Below are 19,962 nucleotides of genomic sequence, written 5' to 3' on the forward strand. Positions count from 1 at the left end.
ACAACCTTCATTATAACTGATAATGTACACTTCAGTATTTCAAACAACTCTCAACAAAATTCTTCAATTGTACCGGTAAGGGTATTCACAAAATAATCAGCAACCACTGGTATACTACTAAAAACAAGTTAAGGACCACCTGAGTCTTTCATATTACTATAGTTTATGTCATGCCTAGACAGATTAACTAAAGTAATATGAAAGAATCGGACTTGTTTTTAGCAGTATATTTGAATTAGAGCATCATTTCAATGTTATGTCTAATCAACCATTTTACAGCTGGCATGCAATATTTTTTAAACATCCCTAAAACTGAACTGATCCAACCTAAAAGACAACCAAGAAATGAGATTTACGTCCCTTGAATGACTGTGTATGTTATTTTGGGGTTGATTGTCCACACCAGTATTTTCACCATGGAACAGTGGTGCATGTAAATTATTCTAGAAGGTGCATCCCTTACCTGTACACTGAGATCATGTAAGGCAGATGCTGCATCATCACAAGGGCTGTTCAGCATTTAGGTTGAGCCAAATCATCACAAATCAATATCTCACCTTATTATGGAGAAAATACAAGAAAAATGGTCAGAGAAATTTAGATATAATTCATTAATATTCATAGTGACAGTTGGGAGTTGCTTTTTAACATTTCACTTATAATAATACAAAATACAAGAATTATAAACCCCACTACTTTTCTTTCTTTTTTCACATTTCAATTATTTGGAGTCGGTGGATTCGTAAGCCTTGCTAAATACAAATCAGGCCTTAGTCATAAATGTAAGCAAGAAATCAAAAAGTTCTGGCCTTATTGCATAGAAACATAGAAGTCAATCATGCTCAAATGTTTGATATGATTCTTTAGCCAGTGCCTAATTTAGCTGTTGATGCATTATATAAGGAAATGCATCGGACTCGAGGCAAAGCCTTAAGGCATCCCGCAGTGTAAGGCAGCAATATTGATTGGCAACACTTGATGATATATAGAACTATTTACAACACAGTTCATGGCACTGGTCCATAAAGAATGACAGATAAAAATATGGTTTATGATTAAAAATACTCTTTCTATAAGTAGAGATCCTTCTATGTGCTGTTGTACATGTTGTTTATGGTCAGGAAATATGCTCAAGTCAAGAGTGAGTGAGTTGGGTTTAATGCCGCTTTTAACAGTATTCCAGTTATATCACGGCGTGTCAGCTTAATGTCGGAGGAAAGCCCGAAGTGATGCAGGTCTCTGACGTTTACCACTTCGGTGAAACCCACGAGCACGGGTATGGTGCTGACAAACCTAGAAACATAATCGGGGCGAACTGGGATTCGAACCCACAACCATAGGTTTCTGGTGTGCCCAAGGGACGCAACTCTGCACAGCGAATCGCGGCACCTTAGACGACTTGGCCTTCCGTGCCTCCCTCAAGTCAAGAGAACAAGCTCAAGGAAATATGTCTGTTATTTATACGGGCAAGAACATTTAATTAGCCAGGACTCCCATGACCCTCATATCCTTGCTTGTACTGTGGTGTAATACTGGCCATCCTCACTGCTTGAATAACGGTCAACTATCGGTAAAAGCAGAAGCGTTTTAACCTGGAGAGTCGAGCTTCAAACTAATGCATTTAACCTCAAGAATCAAGTTTCAAACTGATGCAACAACTAAGGCGTTCAACCTCGAGAATCAAGTTTCAAACTGAGGAAACAACTAAAGTGTTCAACCTCGAGAACCAAGTTTCAAACTGAGGAAACAACTAAAGCGTCTAACCTCAAGAGTCGATGGAGGAATGTGAAATATGAACAGACAGTGCGAGCATCATGTGACCATGTGACAGCCTTGACACGAGTCGGCGCATGCACGTGTCAAGTCGACTCGGCTCATCTTCAGCCATTCACACAACTCCAAACTACCGTCTATGCACTGAAACTATAATCACTCAAAGTTGGTTGTTGTGATACTAGAACTCAGCAAGGTACGGATATAAAGCTAACATATATATATACCATCCTTACCACTACCCTTCCTTGGAACGAAACCAGACGAAGACGCTCATGAACGATGCATATTCATCAACTATATTTTCAGTTTACCCGTACATACTTATTTTCCTGGTCATGATGACCAGCCTTTACTGTAATGTGATAAATGAAGCAAGTCTAGATTTTCCACAGGTTCAGGTTCTGAATCTCCCATCTCACTCGGGCTCCTTTCCAATTTAAATGTACATGCTTGTTTCCATCAAACTTATGTATATGTCTAGGCAACAAGGGTCTCAGTAAAAACAAATGCACAAATACGGACTATAAAGTATACATGTCATGGATATCACTGATCACACTGGCAACCGAGAAAAATAAAATAACTCTGTAGATCGATATATACTACTCAAAAGCAGTAAGACGAATAGAAACATGAAAGAATCTGGTTTTCTCTAACTTCTTTTGTGTGGTATATATATCATATGCATATGAACAATTTATATTAAAGAACATAAAAGCAGACATAAACAATCTTGTAACTACTAAACTTGAGCATAACTAAATGCGTATATTGACAAAAGCCTTACAAGATGGTTTAGGTAAGAGTGAGTGTGTGAGTTTGATTTTACTCCGCTTTTGGCAATATTCCAGCAACATCACGGTGGGGGACAACAGAAATGGGCTTCACACATTGTACGCATGTGGGGAATTGAACCCGGGTCTTTGGCGTGACGAGTAAATGCTGTAACCACTGGGCTTCCTTCAGTCATTTGAACTACGTGCAACAGGTGTCACAGGGGTTAATATTATACTGATTATTGTTAATTCAAGCACACACGACACAGGTCATAAAGCAGGGTTCATCTGTATCGAACCCATGATCCTGGCATGGGTAAGGCACACAACTCTGCACAGTGAAGTGTAGTGCCTAGGCAGCTTAGGCATTCATGTCCACATTAACAGAAAGCCATGAAGAAATTCTGCAACAAACATTCAGCAGCAGCAAGTGTTGAGATCAACATCAAAAGTTTCAAGGAGACTTTCCTTAAACATCATAAAAAAATGAAATTTTGATTTTATAGAACCCTTTGAAAGAATTTATCTGTTTCTACAATCAGCAGGAGACAAAAAGCCATGGAAACAGACGTTCTGAGCCACTTACTTCCAAAAAATAAAGTATAAATAAAAAATAAGTTTGCTCTTGATTCATGATATATATATGTTTCTTTAAGAGGCTCAACAGAACATGTTGACATACAGAGATGACACCCAATTAAAACTATAAAAAAAACATAATCATAATCAGTCTGTACAACTGTAAGCATAGTAAATTTTGTGTATAATTTGATTTGATCATCAACTCAATCAATCAACAACGATAAAAAGATACACAAACAAGAAAGCAATATTTCATAACAGTTTCATTTGATATTAAGTTTACAACCCTCAGGAATATCCCACACAAAGCGCGAAGCAACTCACCCACAGCATAAAGCTGTTACTACACATATAGCCTTCACCAAACTTCAAGAGTATTCCAGTTATATCACGGCGTGTCAGCTTAATGTGGGAGGAAATCCTGAGGTGATGCAGGTCTCAGACGTTTACCACTTCGGTGAAACCCACGAGCACGGGTATGGTGCTGACAAACCTAGAAACATAATTGGGGAGAACCGGGATTCGAACCCACAATCATAGGTTTCTGGCGTGCCCAAGGGACGCAACTCTGCACAGCGAATCGCGGCGCCTTAGAAGACTGGGCCACCCAAACTTCAAGAAAAGTCTTACTTAAAATGAAAAGTGACGTTTTCACACATAAATCTTGACCTTGTATCCTTGTTCAGGGCTGCAGGAGAGAATATCAAAGCCCTAATGGTGTTCACAGACAAATCTGGACCCTCTATCCGATGGACAAGCAGAATACAGGATACTAAAGAGTAGAACACTACAGCTGCTACATCAGGCCTTTGTTTGAGCTTGGCATGCCTAATTCATACCAGTGTAAGGAAGGAGAGAAAATACATCCCAGAAAACCTCAATACTGACAAAATATAAACTGTACATTTCTTGATCATGCTCTCACAAGATTGAGCCAAGCATCATAACAAAACTAATCTGACTCATATGAAATATGAACAAATCTTGACACATGACATTGATTCCGAAACTATGAGCAATGGGCAGGGCTACTGGTGTAAGATACTTCAACATGGATCAGCATTGTTCTACTTGAGCAGTGATACACTACATTGATATTGTGATACAAAATACCCGCATACTGATACAAGCCTCACAATGATGTCATTGTATTGCAGTACATTGCCTACCACACTGAACCAGCTCTGCTTGCCTGATAGGCCAACACGTCCATAGGTCCCATCTCCTATACAATCAACTCAACTGAAGACCAGGGCCCCATTCCACAAAGTGATTGTACCACTACGACCATAGAAAGCCAATGTTGAACTATTGGAGTTACGATCACCTTAGCATTATGACCGCTTTGTGGAACGGGGTCCAAGGGCTTGTTTTACAAAGTGTTTGCAGTGCTTCAACTCCCTTAAGTCTATGTTAAAGAATAGGAGTTACAACACTGACAGCACTACGATCGCTTTGTGAAATTGGGCCAGACGTCCAGAAATTGTCACTTCATACCCACAAAGTATCTACAAGTATTTGTCATCATGTCTTGTATAATGAACATAGGCAACCCACGAGGCAATATCGTGTAATATATATTGTATTGGAAGCAAAGAGAAGTATAGGGGAAGATAGTATCAGGACCTAGGACCCTCCGCAATCATAGGCAGCATCTCTATTTCCAACATAACAGACACTTCATTCAGTGGATTTACCAACAACAGATGATGATTCACTTGAAGTTCAGGAATATGTTGTGGCCATCAACCCTTTGGTCTGTACAAGCATTAACATACAGCTAGGACCATGTCGCTTTCATCCCAGCATCATGAGTGGAAACATAAAAGGCAAAACTACACTAGTCCGAAGCCAGAGTCGAGTAAAATTCCATTCGGTAAGGAAAGCTCAGTTAATGATAGTCCATATAATAAAACTAAAATCTGAAAATGATGATTCAGAGCCAAATTCTGTCTTGTGGACTCAAAAGGTTTTGGCGCACAGGTTGAATTATTATAAACTTTCAAGTTAATCTACACAGCTACTGAGGTAGAGCTTGGACACTACCAACAACCCATGTAACACACGTCAGACTGGGGGATGGCAACACATAGAACACACATTAACATTGGTGTGACTTGTAACACACGTCAGACTGGGGGATGGCAACACGTAGAACACACATTAACATTGGTGTGACATGTAACACACGTCAGACTGGGGGATGGCAACACGTAGAACACACATTAACACTGGTGTGACATGTAACACACGTCAGACTGGGGGATGGCAACACGTAGAACATACATTAACATTGGTGTGACTTGTAACACACGTCAGGCTGGGGGACACACGTAGAACACACATTAACATTGGTGTGACTTGTAACACACGTCAGACTGGGGGACACACGTAGAACACACATTAACATTGGTGTGACATGTAACACATTAACAAGCGTCAGACTTGTGACACACATTAACAAGGGTCAGACTTGTGACACACATTAACTATGGTGTGTTGGTGGTACCGAGGTATTCATGTTGCAGCTAGGGTATGACAGAGATGCACAATGGTGACAAGCCCACCTGACAGGATACTACACTGTCACCTCAGACAAACTGAGGCAGTTCGCGCCAAACAGTAAGCAGCAATATCACAGGACACTGACTGACAGTCGTGAAGGCACACTTTCTCTAAGAAGAACACTACTAATATCTCAAACATTGCTTGATATAACACATATTTCTCTGTCTCTGTGGAAATGTACCAAAAATTGCAAATGATAACCCGATAAACTGTCATGTCAAGATCCCCACGGACTCCGACAAGTGGACGAGTCTAAGGTGGAGGAATCAACTGTTATACTCTACTTGTCAAGCTTCTTCAGGCCATATCGAGATGGTTTTACAGATGAATGAAATGGGTTTAGGAATATATTGGAAACTTGCTGAGAAAATAAATCTGTGGTTCATACATTGGTCACGTGCATCACTGCACTCACAGTAAACTTATCACTTCAAACAAAGATTTTGAGACAACAAATATTTCATGTTTGGCAACTCTGATATCTGTGAGACTGGTGGGGTTTTAGGCCTCAATCTCTGATCTGAGATCTGATGCAGATTCCAACCAGATATGTAGCGGATAAAAATTGAAGCATTTGAGAGGAGAAAGTCTTTGACATATGCCCTCCTAGATGAACTAAATTGACTTTGTTGTGGAACTGTAAATTGACTTTGTTGTGGAACTGGATGGTCAACAATTGGCCACAGATGTCTGCCGGAGTTGTCATGGAGATGTTGCAGACACAGGGACTACCTGAAAGAAGAAGACACGAGAGGATGAACACTGCGCAGACAACATGGACAGAATTCTTAGATGGCTAGACATTAAGAAGATTAACAAGGGACATTTCTACAGCACCATATCTACCCTTTAGTGCATGCTCATCGTGCTACACGCCGCGATTCGCTGTGCAGAGTTGCGTCCCTCGGGCACACCAGAAACCTATGATTGTGGGTTCGAATCCCGGTTCGCCCCAATTATGTTTCTTGGTTTGTCAGCACCATACCCATGCTCGTGGGTTTCACCGAAGTGGTAAACGTCTGAGACCTGCATCACTTTGGGCTTTCCTCCCACATTAAGCTAACATGCCGTGATATAACTGGAATACTGTTAAAAGCGGTGTTAAACCCAACTCACTCACTCACTCGTGCTACAAAAAACATGAAAGCATGAAAGCTATAGAGTAAGATCAGATCGGAATTATACGTTCAATGTGAGGGGCCTACAATAATAGTTGTGGCAGTATCATGAGGGGTACATGTGGGATTATGCGTCCTGTGTTCTGCATTATGCCACGAGCTGGAGCCGAGTGGTATACAACCTAACGAGAGATGCATATGGCCACATGTACCCCTCGTGATACTGCTACTACAAATATATCTTACCTGACATGTTATAATCTGCCATTGTGAATGAATTAAACCAAATTTATTTCCCTCACAGGCAGGATAGATAGTATTTTATCAAGATCACTAAACAAAACCAGATCTCATTCTGAAATGCAGCTATGATAATGGTTGTTACCTGGGTGAGCTAGGAGTTCAGTGTGAGATGGGTGAGTCTTGTTACCTGGGTGAGCTAGGAGTTCTGTGTGAGATGGGTGAGTCTTGTTACCTGGGTGAGCTAGGAGTTCAGTGTGAGATGGGTGAGTCTTGTTACATTGGTGAGCTATGAGTTCAGTGTGAGATGAGTGAGTGTTGTTACCTGGGTGAGCTAGGAGTTCATTAGTGTTACCTGGGTGAGCTAGGAGTTCAGTGTGAGATGGGTGAGTCTTGTTACATTGGTGAGCTAGGAGTTCAGTGTGAGATGGGTGAGTGTTGTTACCTGGGTGAGCTAGGAGTTCATTAGTGTTACCTGGGTGAGCTAGGAGTTCAGTGTGAGATGGGTGAGTCTTGTTACATTGGTGAGCTAGGAGTTCAGTGTGAGATGGGTGAGTGTTGTTACCTGGGTGAGCTAGGAGTTCATTAGTGTTACCTGGGTGAGCTAGGAGTTCAGTGTGAGATGGGTGAGTCTTGTTACCTGGGTGAGCTAGGAGTTCAGTGTGAGATGGGTGAGTCTTGTTACCTGGGTGAGCTAGGAGTTCATTAGTGTTACCTGATTGAGCTAGCAGTTCAGTGTGAGATGGGTGAGTCTTGTTACCTGGGTGAGCTAGGAGTTCATTAGTGTTACCTGGGTGAGCTAGCAGTTCAGTGTGAGATGGGTGAGTGTTGTTACCTGGGTGAGCTAGGAGTTCATTAGTGTTACCTGGGTGAGCTAGCAGTTCAGTGTGAGATGGGTGAGTCTTGTTACCTTGGTGAGCTAGGAGTTCAGTGTGAGATGGGTGAGTCTTGTTACCTGGGTGAGCGTGATGAGGACCGGCTGTGACTGAGCACCTTGGCTATGACCTGGTCCATGATGTTCCTGGTAGAGCTGGACACTGGGTACTGAGGGGGAAGCTTCCTCGCAACTTTCGGCACTTGGATGAAATATCTGAACACAAAAAAATGTTCTTACTTCTGAGTGAGTGAGGGAGTATTGTTTTATGCAATCTTCCACAAATATCATGACCAGGGTGACAAAAAGAATGGGTTCCACACGATAGGAAATGATTCAACTACTAGGCGACCCCGCTGCCGTTTATTAGTCAGTCGGATCATGCACTCAGAAAAATATGCCAGGAAGAAACACTGAGGTAATGAATATGCATTGAATATGTAGCATTCATATATATGCAAATATAGTATATTGGTGTTTGTTATTTAATGCCACACTCAACAATATTTCAGATATAGCGGCCTGTAAATATTAGGTCAAACCAGTCATTGATTCTATGAGCAACATCTAGCACCAATGACAATGACACACAATCCACCAAGTCACCAAGCCTGACAATTTGATCCATAAAGAGAAGAATAGATTGCTGGAGTCCTATTCTAACCAAGAATCCTCAATGACACAAGCATATTTTCCTGGGGTCCTTTTCTAACCTGGAATCCCCTGTGACACAAGCATATTTTGCTGAGGTCCTATTCTAACCCAAAATCCCCTGTGACATAAGCTAAATTTGGCTGGGGTCCTATTTTCTGTGCGACCTACTTGAGTGAGTGAGTGAGTATGGTTTTACGCCGCTTTTAGCAATATTCCAGCAATATCAAGGCGGGGGACACCAGAAATGGGCTTCACACATTGTACCCATGTCTGGAATCGAACCCGGGTCTTCGGCGTGACGAGCGAACGCTTTAACCACTAGGCTACCCGACCGCCCTCGCGACCTACTTGAATTCCTCATGGTACTGCTGCTTGATAAACTTGGTGATGCGTGGACTGTACTCCAGGAACGTCAGTAGTAACGAAAACTGCTGGTAGAGGGCGACACCTTCCTCTGGAGCCAACGTGTCAAATTTGGCTGGTGAAATTAATTCCATCATCTGGGCAATCACTCGTTCCACAAACTTTTCCTGAAAAGATTTACAAACTTATATGAAACTATTCTCTTCATTTTCAAATGCATACATACAAAATATGCTGCTGCATACTTGCATGATTTGTTTCATGTTTCATTACTTTTCTATACATGACAACTATCAAGCAAAAACTTTCAAACTGATATCTAAACTGTTGTAGTCAGTGAGCAACAAAGATGGACCCTCGAGTTGGAACAATCACAAATCTTGGTCTAGACACTATTATCAGTGCCAAGTGAAAGCCTGTTACTGCTAGATTTACCTTGGTGAGTGAATATGGCTTTTACGCCACTTTTAGCAATATGCCAGCAATATCACAGCGGGGGACACCAGAAATGGGCTTCACACATTGTACCCATGTCGGGATTCGAACCCTGGTCTTCCGCATGACAAGCGTACACTTTAACCACTAGGCTACCTGGCTGCCCCAGATTTCCCTTGGTAAGCAGACACATGACACATTGTTTCAAAAACCTGACAGCAATTTCTGCAGATCTAGCTTATCCTCATTATCATGATAATAAATGCAACTTTAACATCTACCATGTCTACTATTGGTACAGAAATATTATGTCACAGTCTAACATGGTCATCTTTCATAACGATGGGAGCTAGCAGTTTTGCAATATTTCAGTTATCACACCCTGTAAATAATAGTCTGGAGTAGGCACACCAGTGGCGGATAGCACGCACAACGATACCATGAACGCAAGGAATGATAAGCATTGACCACACAGGACATACCTAGTCTCGGGATACCATAGTGAGACGAGACAAGAAATCCCCACAGTAGGAGAAACATGGGGTACTGGGTATCTATTCTGTCCAAGAATCTCCACAGTGTGAGAAACATGGGGTACTTAGGATCTATTCTGTCCAGGAATCTCCACAGTGTGAGAAACATGGGGTACTGGGGATCTATTCTGTCCAGGAATCTCCACAGTGTGAGAAACATGGGGTACTGGGGATCTATTCTGTCCAGGAATCTCCACAGTGTGAGAAACATGGGGTACTGGGGATCTATTCTGTCCAGGAATCTCCACAGTGTGAGAAACATGGGGTACTGGGGATCTATTCTGTCCAGGAATCTCCACAGTGTGAGAAACATGGGGTACTGGGGATCTATTCTGTCCAGGAATCTCCACAGTGTGAGAAACATGGGGTACTGGGGTTTATTCTGTCCAGGAGGTGAGGTGAGGTGAAATTGGGTTTAACGTTGCGTCCAAGATTATTGTACTTATATAGCGACGTGCATGTTCGTGTGTGTGTGGCTGCTTGTACTAGTCCGGACTGATGCCGATTTATGGTGCTAGTTCACTGAGATACCATGCCGCAGTTTAACATGAATACCCCACTCAGACACAGTATACTGACTCCGAGCCGACCAGTCCTTGTTTTAGCCCCTTTATGTCGAGCGCCAGACAGGGTAACAACAAGTTCCATCTTGTAACGTCTTTTGGTATAACACGGCCGGGGATCAAACTCCGGACCTTCCGCTCTACCACTAGACCACAGGGGCGGTCTTACATCCAGGAATCTCCACAGGAGGAGAAACATTGGGTACTGGGGTCTATTCTGTCCTGGAATCTCCACAAGGAGACAAGCATAGGGTACTGGGGTCTATTCTAGGAATCCCCACAAGGAGACAAGCATAGGGTACTGGGGTACTGTTCTGCCTATGAATCGCGAGGTACATTCTGGAAGTATATAAGTCCTTGTTCACTTCAAAACAATGCATACAAGTATCTGACTCTTGTGTACTCACTGTTGTGCGAATCTCCTCCAGGACTCGCACCATCCAACTGATGTTGAAGAAGTTGCCCTCGCTGTGGTTCCAGTTGGCCTGATGGAGACACTCAGTGTTATAGGGGTTTCAACACCTCTTTGGGACATGACACACAACAAAATCAGAAGGGTGGGAGTTTGTTTAGGTGTTGTCTTGTGCCACACCAAACTAGAATATGGTCCAGACAAACCCGTGATTAATATCCAAGCAACATCCGACACCTTTGGATTTGATGACACCAGTGAACATTGGTAACAGTTCCGCATCATACCAGTGTGGGTTATATTCTATATGCGATTCTAGTGATATAAGTTCATAATATAATTCAACATCTGAGCTCTTCAGAAGATAGAATGAACATTATGCAAAAAAATTAAATACATTTTTCCATCTTTAATTTCTTTCTAACTCATTTGGTAATGTGAAGTAATTGATTGACTGATTACAGTTCTGACAGATAAACTTCACTTACTTGTCTTGCCATGAGGAACAACTCAAAGACTGCTTTAATGGCCATCTTGGTGAGGTCATCCACCAGCCTGGCCAGCTGAAACACAAGGTGATGCTCATCACAGCCCTCATCCCAGCAACCCCATCTATAATGGCAGGTTTGGATCCCAACCCAAGTATGTCATATATACTGGCATGATTTTCAATATTTAGCTCATGGTTAATGAATATTTGGGGAAAATATTCAGCAAATAGAAACATACTCTCCAGTAGGCTGGGACGGGTAACTCGGGTACCCGAGTCGGGTGGGTACTGAGTAGGACCCGGGTACCCTCAGGAGTACCCGGACCCGTGGTTAGTCATGTGATATATTGTTTAATGACAAAAAATATCTAGAACTCTATAGTTACACTACAAGTCACAAATGTTCGCATTTCTTTCTGACTATGCACTCATTCCTTCTGACTTTTCATATCTATGAATAAAGATATGACATGAGTCAACGTCAGTTAGTGCATGACCAGACTGTTTAATACATGTATCTAAATACATTTTGCCAGTGCTATGGTAAAAAAATGCTCAATCGAACATTTTGTACCTATGTCTTGAGACCTACGGTGGGTACCCGGATAGGGTCGGGAAATAGTGGGGTGGGTACCCGGGAAGTAAATTCAGAGTCGTCTCAGCCCTACACTCCAGGGATCCTGGCACAGAAAAGGGATGCAACCCTGCATAAGTTCCAGCACCACAGACCACTCAGCCACCCACGCCCCTGACAGATCACATCAATGGGTTAGTATGGAGTCATTCCACCTTCAGAGTGAGCGAGTATGGAGCAATATCACGACGGGAGACACCATAAACGGACTTTGTCCTCATGTGGGGAATCGAACCAGGGTCTTGAGCGTTACGAGCCAATGCTTTAACCACGAGGCTACCCCAACGTCCCGTCTGCTTTCAGAAATATTCCAGTTATATCATGGTAAACACCAAGAATGGCCGCCACACATGCTTTAACCACTGCGCCTCCTTGCTTGGTCACAAGAATACCTAGATGGTTGTTATGTCTTACAAACTAATAATAAATAGCCTAGTGAGTGAGTGAGGGTTTAACGTCGCTTTTAGCAGTATTCCAGTTATATCACAGCATATCATCTTAATGTGGGAGGAAAGCCTGAAGTTTTACCACTTCAGTGAAACCCATGAGCACAGGTATGGTGCTGACAAACCTAGAAACATAATCGGGGCGAACCGGGATTCAAACCCACAATCATAGGTTTCTGGCATACCCAAGGGACACAACTCTGCACAGCGAATCGTGGCGCCTTAGACGACTGGGCCTCTCATGTCCCCATAAATAGTCTAGTACTGGTTCAAAAAAGGCGGCCACTCAATTTTGTTCCTTATGTTAGTTTTGCATGAAGTACAAGGTGGTTAAACAAATATGCAGCATATTGCAGGGTCTTGTTTTATCAGAGATTTATCTAGGATTCCAAACTATAGGTAGACTGAGCCTGAAGGAAAGTCTAGACTTGCTTCATTTAGGACATAGCATTACAGTAACGGATGTGTAGAAGGGAATATATGGTTTAGTGACTGTGAGACTGACGACCAAATTGGAAAATGTATAATTACAACAAGCCTCCACAAAGCCATTACTTTATACTAACATGAAGTGTGAAAGTTTATAATTCCAATTTGGAAATTTTTACTGACATTTGCTGCAGATTTGTGGCAAAGTACTGGTCTCTGGGCTCGCCTAGGTAAATTCCTGTTTGTCAAGTGGATGTTTGAACATAACCATGGTGATCTCTACTCACATCTTCATCCGAAACTCGCTCCATCAGCTGGTCACCAATACCCGACTTCATGGTCTTCTTTGGAGACAATGGCTTGTCTGGCAGGTCAGGAACACAGGTCAAGGCCATCAGGAGGTCAAGGACAGCCTTACCTCTGTGGACAATGGTCAGACATGTAATTGATAAACATCTCTCAGATGAATACCCCCCCCCCCTTTCATTAATCCAAGACACTGGATTCCATGCTTATAATTGTGATTAAGTTGGTACGGGTGAGATGAGGTGAAACTGGGTTTTACGTCATGTACAAGATAATAGTCTGGAGTAGGCACACCAGAGGTGGATAGCACGCACAACAATACCATGAACACAAGGAATGACAAGCATTGACCACACAGGACATATCTAGTCTTGGGATACCATAGCGAGACAAGACAAGGAATCCCCACAGTATGAGCAACATGGGGTACTGGGGATCTATTCTGTCCAGGAATCTCCACAGTGTGAGAAACATGGGATACTGGGGATCTATTCTGTCCAGGAATCTCCACAGTATGAGAAACATGGGGTACCGGGGATCTATTCTGTCCAGGAATCTCCACAGTATGAGAAACATGGGGTACTGGGGATCTATTCTGTCCAGGAATCTCCACAGTATGAGAAACATGGGGTACTTGGGATCTATTCTGTCCAGGAATCTTCACAGTATGAGAAACATGGGGTACTGGGGATCTATTCTGTCCAGGAATCTCCACAGTATGAGCAACATGGGGTACTGGGGATCTATTCTGTCCAGGAATCTCCATTGTATGAGAAACATGGGCTACTTGGGATCTATTCTGTCCAGAAATCTCCACAGTATGAGAAACATGGGGTACCGGGGATCTATTCTGTCCAGGAATCTCCATAGTATGAGAAACATGGGGTACTGGGGATCTATTCTGTCCAGGAATCTCCACAGTGTGAGAAACATGGGGTACTGGGGATCTATTCTGTCCAGGAATCTCCACAGTATGAGCAACATGGGGTACTGGGGATCTATTCTGTCCAGGAATCTCCACAGTATGAGAAACATTGGGTACTGGGGATCTATTCTGTCCAGGAATCTCCACAGTATGAGAAACATGGGGTACCGGGGATCTATTCTGTCCAGGAATCTCCATAGTATGAGAAACATGGGGTACTGGGGATCTATTCTGTCCAGGAATCTCCACAGTATGAGCAACATGGGGTACTGGGGATCTATTCTGTCCAGGAATCTACATAGTATGAGAAACATGGGGTACCGGGGATCTATTCTGTCCAGGAATCTCCACAGTATGAGCAACATGGGGTACTGGGGATCTATTCTGTCTAGGAATCTCCACAGTATGAGAAACATGGGGTATTAGGGATCTATTCTGTCCAGGAATCTCCACAGTATGAGAAACATGGGGTACTGGGGATCTATTCTGTCCAGGAATCTCCATAGTATGAGAAACATGGGGTACTGGGGATCTATTCTGTCCAGGAATCTCCACAGTGTGAGAAACATGGGATACTGGGGATCTATTCTGTCCAGGAATCTCCACAGTATGAGAAACATGGGGTACCGGGGATCTATTCTGTCCAGGAATCTCCACAGTATGAGAAACATGGGGTACTGGGGATCTATTCTGTCCAGGAATCTCCACAGTATGAGAAACATGGGGTACTTGGGATCTATTCTGTCCAGGAATCTTCACAGTATGAGAAACATGGGGTACTGGGGATCTATTCTGTCCAGGAATCTCCACAGTATGAGCAACATGGGGTACTGGGGATCTATTCTGTCCAGGAATCTCCATAGCATGAGAAACATGGGGTACCGGGGATCTATTCTGTCCAGGAATCTCCACAGTATGAGAAACATGGGGTACCGGGGATCTATTCTGTCCAGGAATCTCCATAGTATGAGAAACATGGGGTACTGGGGATCTATTCTGTCCAGGAATCTCCACAGTGTGAGAAACATGGAGTACTGGGGATCTATTCTGTCCAGGAATACAAGATTATTGCACATATACAGCGACATGCATGTTCCCTATATCTGAAATAATGCCGATGCGACATTAAATTGTAACTCACATGTTTGACATTTGACATTTTGTGAAAGTAAACTGAGGCGTGTTCTTTCCTTGCCATTGGATATAACTCCAGATCTATCCTAAACAACAAGTTTCCAATATCTGTACCAGGTGTTTTGGTTACCTCTCAGCCTTGAGTGTCTGTATCCTTCCCTGTATAATCTCGGTCTCCCGGAACATGAGGCTGAGGATCTCCACCAGCAGAATCACAAACCTGCACCAGACATTTTATGAGCACTTCAACCAACAACTCAAGACGTGACTTAATATTGGAAGTTAGAAAGCTGACCCATACAAAATTATTAATCAGGCCCATATAGATAAAAACCAGTTTAACCATTATGGCGATGTCATGCTATTGTTGTAGCAGTTGATTCTGAGCCAGGAATTCACTGGTCATTCAGAAAACGCATTTCATACAAGCAAAAGTGACGGATCTGCAGGTCATAATGCAAAATTATATATCAACCATAATAAGTCGGAGAAATCACTCAAATTTATATACTGGAAGAGGAATCAACAAATTCTCATGAGTTCTCCATGACATAATCTTTGAGCTATATTAGAATGAATATCTTCCAAAAAAGTCATTTTATTCCATCACAGGGAATAATAAATCAGAAAGTCTCACAAAAAAATATGATCCATGTACTCTTTACATGTCTGTATGCTCCAGCTACTAAAAAGATTACACGATGACGTTTTCAAAGAAAAAACACTTCGACTGGTACTATTTTCTTAATCACTACTCACTCAAACTCATCAGCTCGAGCCGACCGCCCCTCGTCAGTGGACAGGTTGCTAGGAGACTTGGGTAGATATTTCTGGAGGTGGCGCACCATGAACAGGAAGAGGTCCGAGTTCTGGACAAGCAAGCAAGCATTCACATGCCAGGATCAACATCAGCAACATCATCATCATCATCAGCAGCAGCAGCAGCAATAGAGTCAACAATAATATTAACATCATAATCATGGAAGCATCGGTGGCTGAGTGAGTTAGATTGCTGAATTGTATGCTAATGATTGGTAAATGGCATTGTGTGTTCATCATAATCATCATAATCAATGTTATCAAGCTGAGTGTCCATGACATCAGGAAAACACCCATAATGAATCCAGATCAGGCAGTCCTCTAAGAGTTGAAAAAACAAAGTGGTCTTCAAGCATGTCAAGCACGAAGCCAGAGATCAGAAAAAAACATGAGGACTAACAATCAATCTCATCATTGTTACTATGTGATCTCTGTCCTGCAAAACCCCATATATTTGGAAATAAACATGACAAACTCAATATATTTGTACATAAGAACATGTCATCGTCACTACCGCTATGGTCAAATACTGGCACTCCACTTATCTTGAACTATGACATGAAGACCACAAGAGCTTACATTTGACAAGATTTCACTGTATTTGACAAATTTGGAGACACAAAACGACCAATATTTTATACTTTGTCCTATCCAGACTTTTGAATAAAATATGTTACAGGCCTTATGAACACATCTGGATGTCTTGCCTAACCCAGCACAACTACCAGGGATCTATCTTTTTCAAAGTCCACGGATCATTTAGCAGTGTTCCCGATGGCTTTTGAAACTGCCAGTCCTTATGGACTCGCAACTCTAAACAATGCTAAAAATTACCAGTCCCCCCTAATTTTTGCCAGTCCCAACTTTAAAAAAAACAACAAAAAAACGTATGCAAATTATTTAGTTTTATTTCTTTCAACCTCATGTTCAGTGCAAAGATGTCATCTCTGAAGTAACTTAGTTACCGGTAGATCTATATGTCATTCACACAAACTTCAGTCACAATTTTTTCTCTTTTTTTTTTAAATTTTGAGATGAAGTCACTACAAATGGTGGTAACAGACAAGCTGACTATGTATTTTGTTCAACAACAAAGATTTATGAGGTACTTTTTTTGCCGGTCCACGAGGACTGGCAGTCACATGAATTACAGGTCCAAGCCTAATTTTATCAGTAAAAAACTGGTAATTACCAGTAAACTGGAACGCTGCTCTTAGTAAACACTTTGTATTTCCTACCAGAATAGAATGTCAGCTACATGTGGCATGCAATCTACAATTTTGATTCGTTTTAATGAAAAAAAAACAGCCATACTTCTTTGTATCCCCCAGGACTTGAATGTTAATTACTGGCACCCATTCTAAATGTGTATGTGCATAGGACTCAATATTTTATGTGCAGCAAAACCCTGACTACCCTCAAACTCACCCTCCAGAAGAGTTTCTTGAGAGAAAAGTTCTTCTCTGTGGCTGCCTTGAGTTCAATGAGGAGGCTGTACAGCTCCTCCATTGTGTTAGCCGCATTGAACAGCTCCCTCTTCAGCTGGTTAAACAGAAGCTCCGTCTTCTCTCTGGAGTGAGTGAGTGAGTGAGTGAGTGAGTGAGTGAGTAAATGAATGGAGTTTACCCCCAAACATTACAACCATATCATGTCAGTCTACAAGTCATGATAACTGGAACTGATAAATCAGTAGTCAAAATTATCAACTCTAAACAACTCCCCGATATATTTGTCTGTTTGTTGTTCAACATTGCACTTGATAATGTTCCAGCTATATGATGGCAGCATGTAAATAATCACGTCTGGACCTGACAAACCAATGACTGATAGTATGAGCAATGTCCCACATTGGCAGGTCACAAGGACACACAATGACATGAAGCCTGACCACCTGATCCATTGTCGTCTCCTATGACAAGAATATGCTGCTGGAGACCTTTTACTAACCCAGTCCCCACAGTTTCCTTGGCATTATCCTGAAATATATAGATAATTAACAGCCTCTTGGAGATCCGGGTTTGAATAAGTCTTCAGCAACCCATGCTTGCCGAAAGATGCAACTGTGCTTGTCGTAAGAGGCGACTAACGGGAATGGGTGGTCAGACTCGCTGACTTAGTTGATGCATATCCTCGTATCTCAATTGCGTAGATCGATGCCCATGACGTCAATCACTGGTCCGGACTCAATTATTTACAGACCGCTGTCATATACCTGGAAAATTGCTGAGTGCGACAAACGAAACAGCCTCTTGGGTCCCACAATCCATATCTCCATGGTGTGAGTTGACCCTGATAATATGTATCAACTCAGCCCCATAATTCCATGAGCAAATCTTTGTATAATAAACTTGTAAAATCTTTCTAATACATCATGTGACTTCAGGAAACCTGTTCAAGTGAAAGGGATTGTGGCGAAATGTTTTACATAAAATCTGAAAATTCCAATCCATAATATTGCTGGAAAATAAACAGACAACAACCTACATCAGTGTTAAATACCATCTTCCTTAAACAACCAAGTTATCCCTTTTCACAGTGAAGACTAACATAGCTATCTCAACACCGACAACATCAACCACAGGTTTAAGCTGAACAATAATTAATTCACCAATTCTGTCCAAAGTAACGTTACATGCAAAACACTCTTACAGCCTTAACTACTTTCCTGAGGGAAAAGAAGGAAAAAATAGAGATTAATAATTCAGTCTGAAAACAACGATTACATCGTCCTGATAATTCTGACGAAAGAAGTAATCAAAGGGTTGCATGCAACCAGACTCAGCTGGTGCAAAAAAATGGATGTAGTGCATTGTGCACCTAGTTCAATATATTACTTGAAGAAATGTGAATTGCACTGTGGTTTAACATTTTACTGTCTGCTTGTCTCAAACTATGGTTAACTTGATAGGAAGACGATTTTGGGTTGGTTTGTTGTTTAACGCCGCACTCAGCAATATTCCAGCTATATGATGGCAGTCTGTAAATAATCGAGTCTGGACCAGACAATCCAGTGATTGACAACATAAGCATCGATCCACGCAATTTGGATCGATGACATGCATCAACCAAGTCAGCAAGTCTGACCACCCAATCAGTTTAAAGAATTGGGTACACTGAATATTATTGTGTGTCCCTCGGGATGAAATACACTTTTTTCTGTGTCCATTCTATACAATTGTGTGTACTGGATGGACATTTCTGCATCATGTAAACCCTTGAAACCCCATATACCGTATTCAACGTAATAAGCGCTCAGGGCGCTCTCAAAATTAGAAATAGGGGGCTCTTATTAGAATATCATTTTGGTGAAAAAGACAGAGTTGAAAGATAAATTTCGTGGTTTATGCTGACAGCCTGAAATGTTTATATACCAGAGATACATCTTTCCAGAATTTAATTGCCCATAATTAAGGGTGCATGTAACAAACAAGTACGTATTATACGCGAAAAAATAAGTGTTGTGTACATTGATCAATCGGAAGGGGTGCTAATTGGTATTGTTCACTAGCCAAAATATTAGCAAATATTGCCGTGGGCGCTTATTAGAGCAGGGCGCTTATTACGTCGAATACGGTACTCCGTGTAATTTCATACTGAAAATAAAACAAAAATAGTGTTGCAAATCTGTGTTTGTTTGTCTGTTGTTAGATGCCTCACTCACCAATATTGCCGCTCTACTGACAGCTAATCTATGATTACTATTCTCAATCTCCAGCCAATTTCAAATCTTTTAACCAAATTAATTTTTCCTTATTTCCATTGTTCCTTGAAGTCTACTGTAAACCTATCATCCAAAACAACATCAAGTATTCAACAGTATTGCATTCAAAAGCAAATGCCAAATGTAGCAATTAAACCCTCCAAAACATTGGGACTATATTGATC

The 19,962-nt window shown here is 41.8% G+C and overlaps 1 protein-coding gene across 2 annotated transcripts in view; it reads right to left on the reverse strand.

The window, feature by feature from the left end:
- Window positions 1–1,286: 1,286 nt before the first annotated feature.
- The window catches only part of LOC124120920 (uncharacterized protein C12orf56-like), a 59,717-nt gene continuing 41,041 nt past the window's right edge, over window positions 1,287–19,962 (reverse strand). For both annotated transcript variants that reach the window (XM_046483837.2, XM_046483830.2), the window contains 9 exons: window positions 17,506–17,647; window positions 16,018–16,127; window positions 15,389–15,478; window positions 13,181–13,313; window positions 11,383–11,457; window positions 10,890–10,967; window positions 8,937–9,118; window positions 8,016–8,150; window positions 1,287–6,434 (listed from right to left, as the gene is read on the reverse strand). In XM_046483837.2, coding sequence (XP_046339793.1) covers window positions 6,431–6,434; window positions 8,016–8,150; window positions 8,937–9,118; window positions 10,890–10,967; window positions 11,383–11,457; window positions 13,181–13,313; window positions 15,389–15,478; window positions 16,018–16,127; window positions 17,506–17,647 — 949 coding nt within the window. In that variant the 3' untranslated portion in view covers window positions 1,287–6,430. The remainder of the gene's footprint in view (window positions 6,435–8,015; window positions 8,151–8,936; window positions 9,119–10,889; window positions 10,968–11,382; window positions 11,458–13,180; window positions 13,314–15,388; window positions 15,479–16,017; window positions 16,128–17,505; window positions 17,648–19,962) is intronic.

The sequence above is a fragment of the Haliotis rufescens genome, unplaced genomic scaffold (assembly GCF_023055435.1).
Source record: "Haliotis rufescens isolate VD_foot unplaced genomic scaffold, xgHalRufe1.0.p SCAF_16, whole genome shotgun sequence".
In the NCBI taxonomy this organism is placed as follows: Eukaryota; Metazoa; Mollusca; class Gastropoda; order Lepetellida; family Haliotidae; genus Haliotis; species Haliotis rufescens.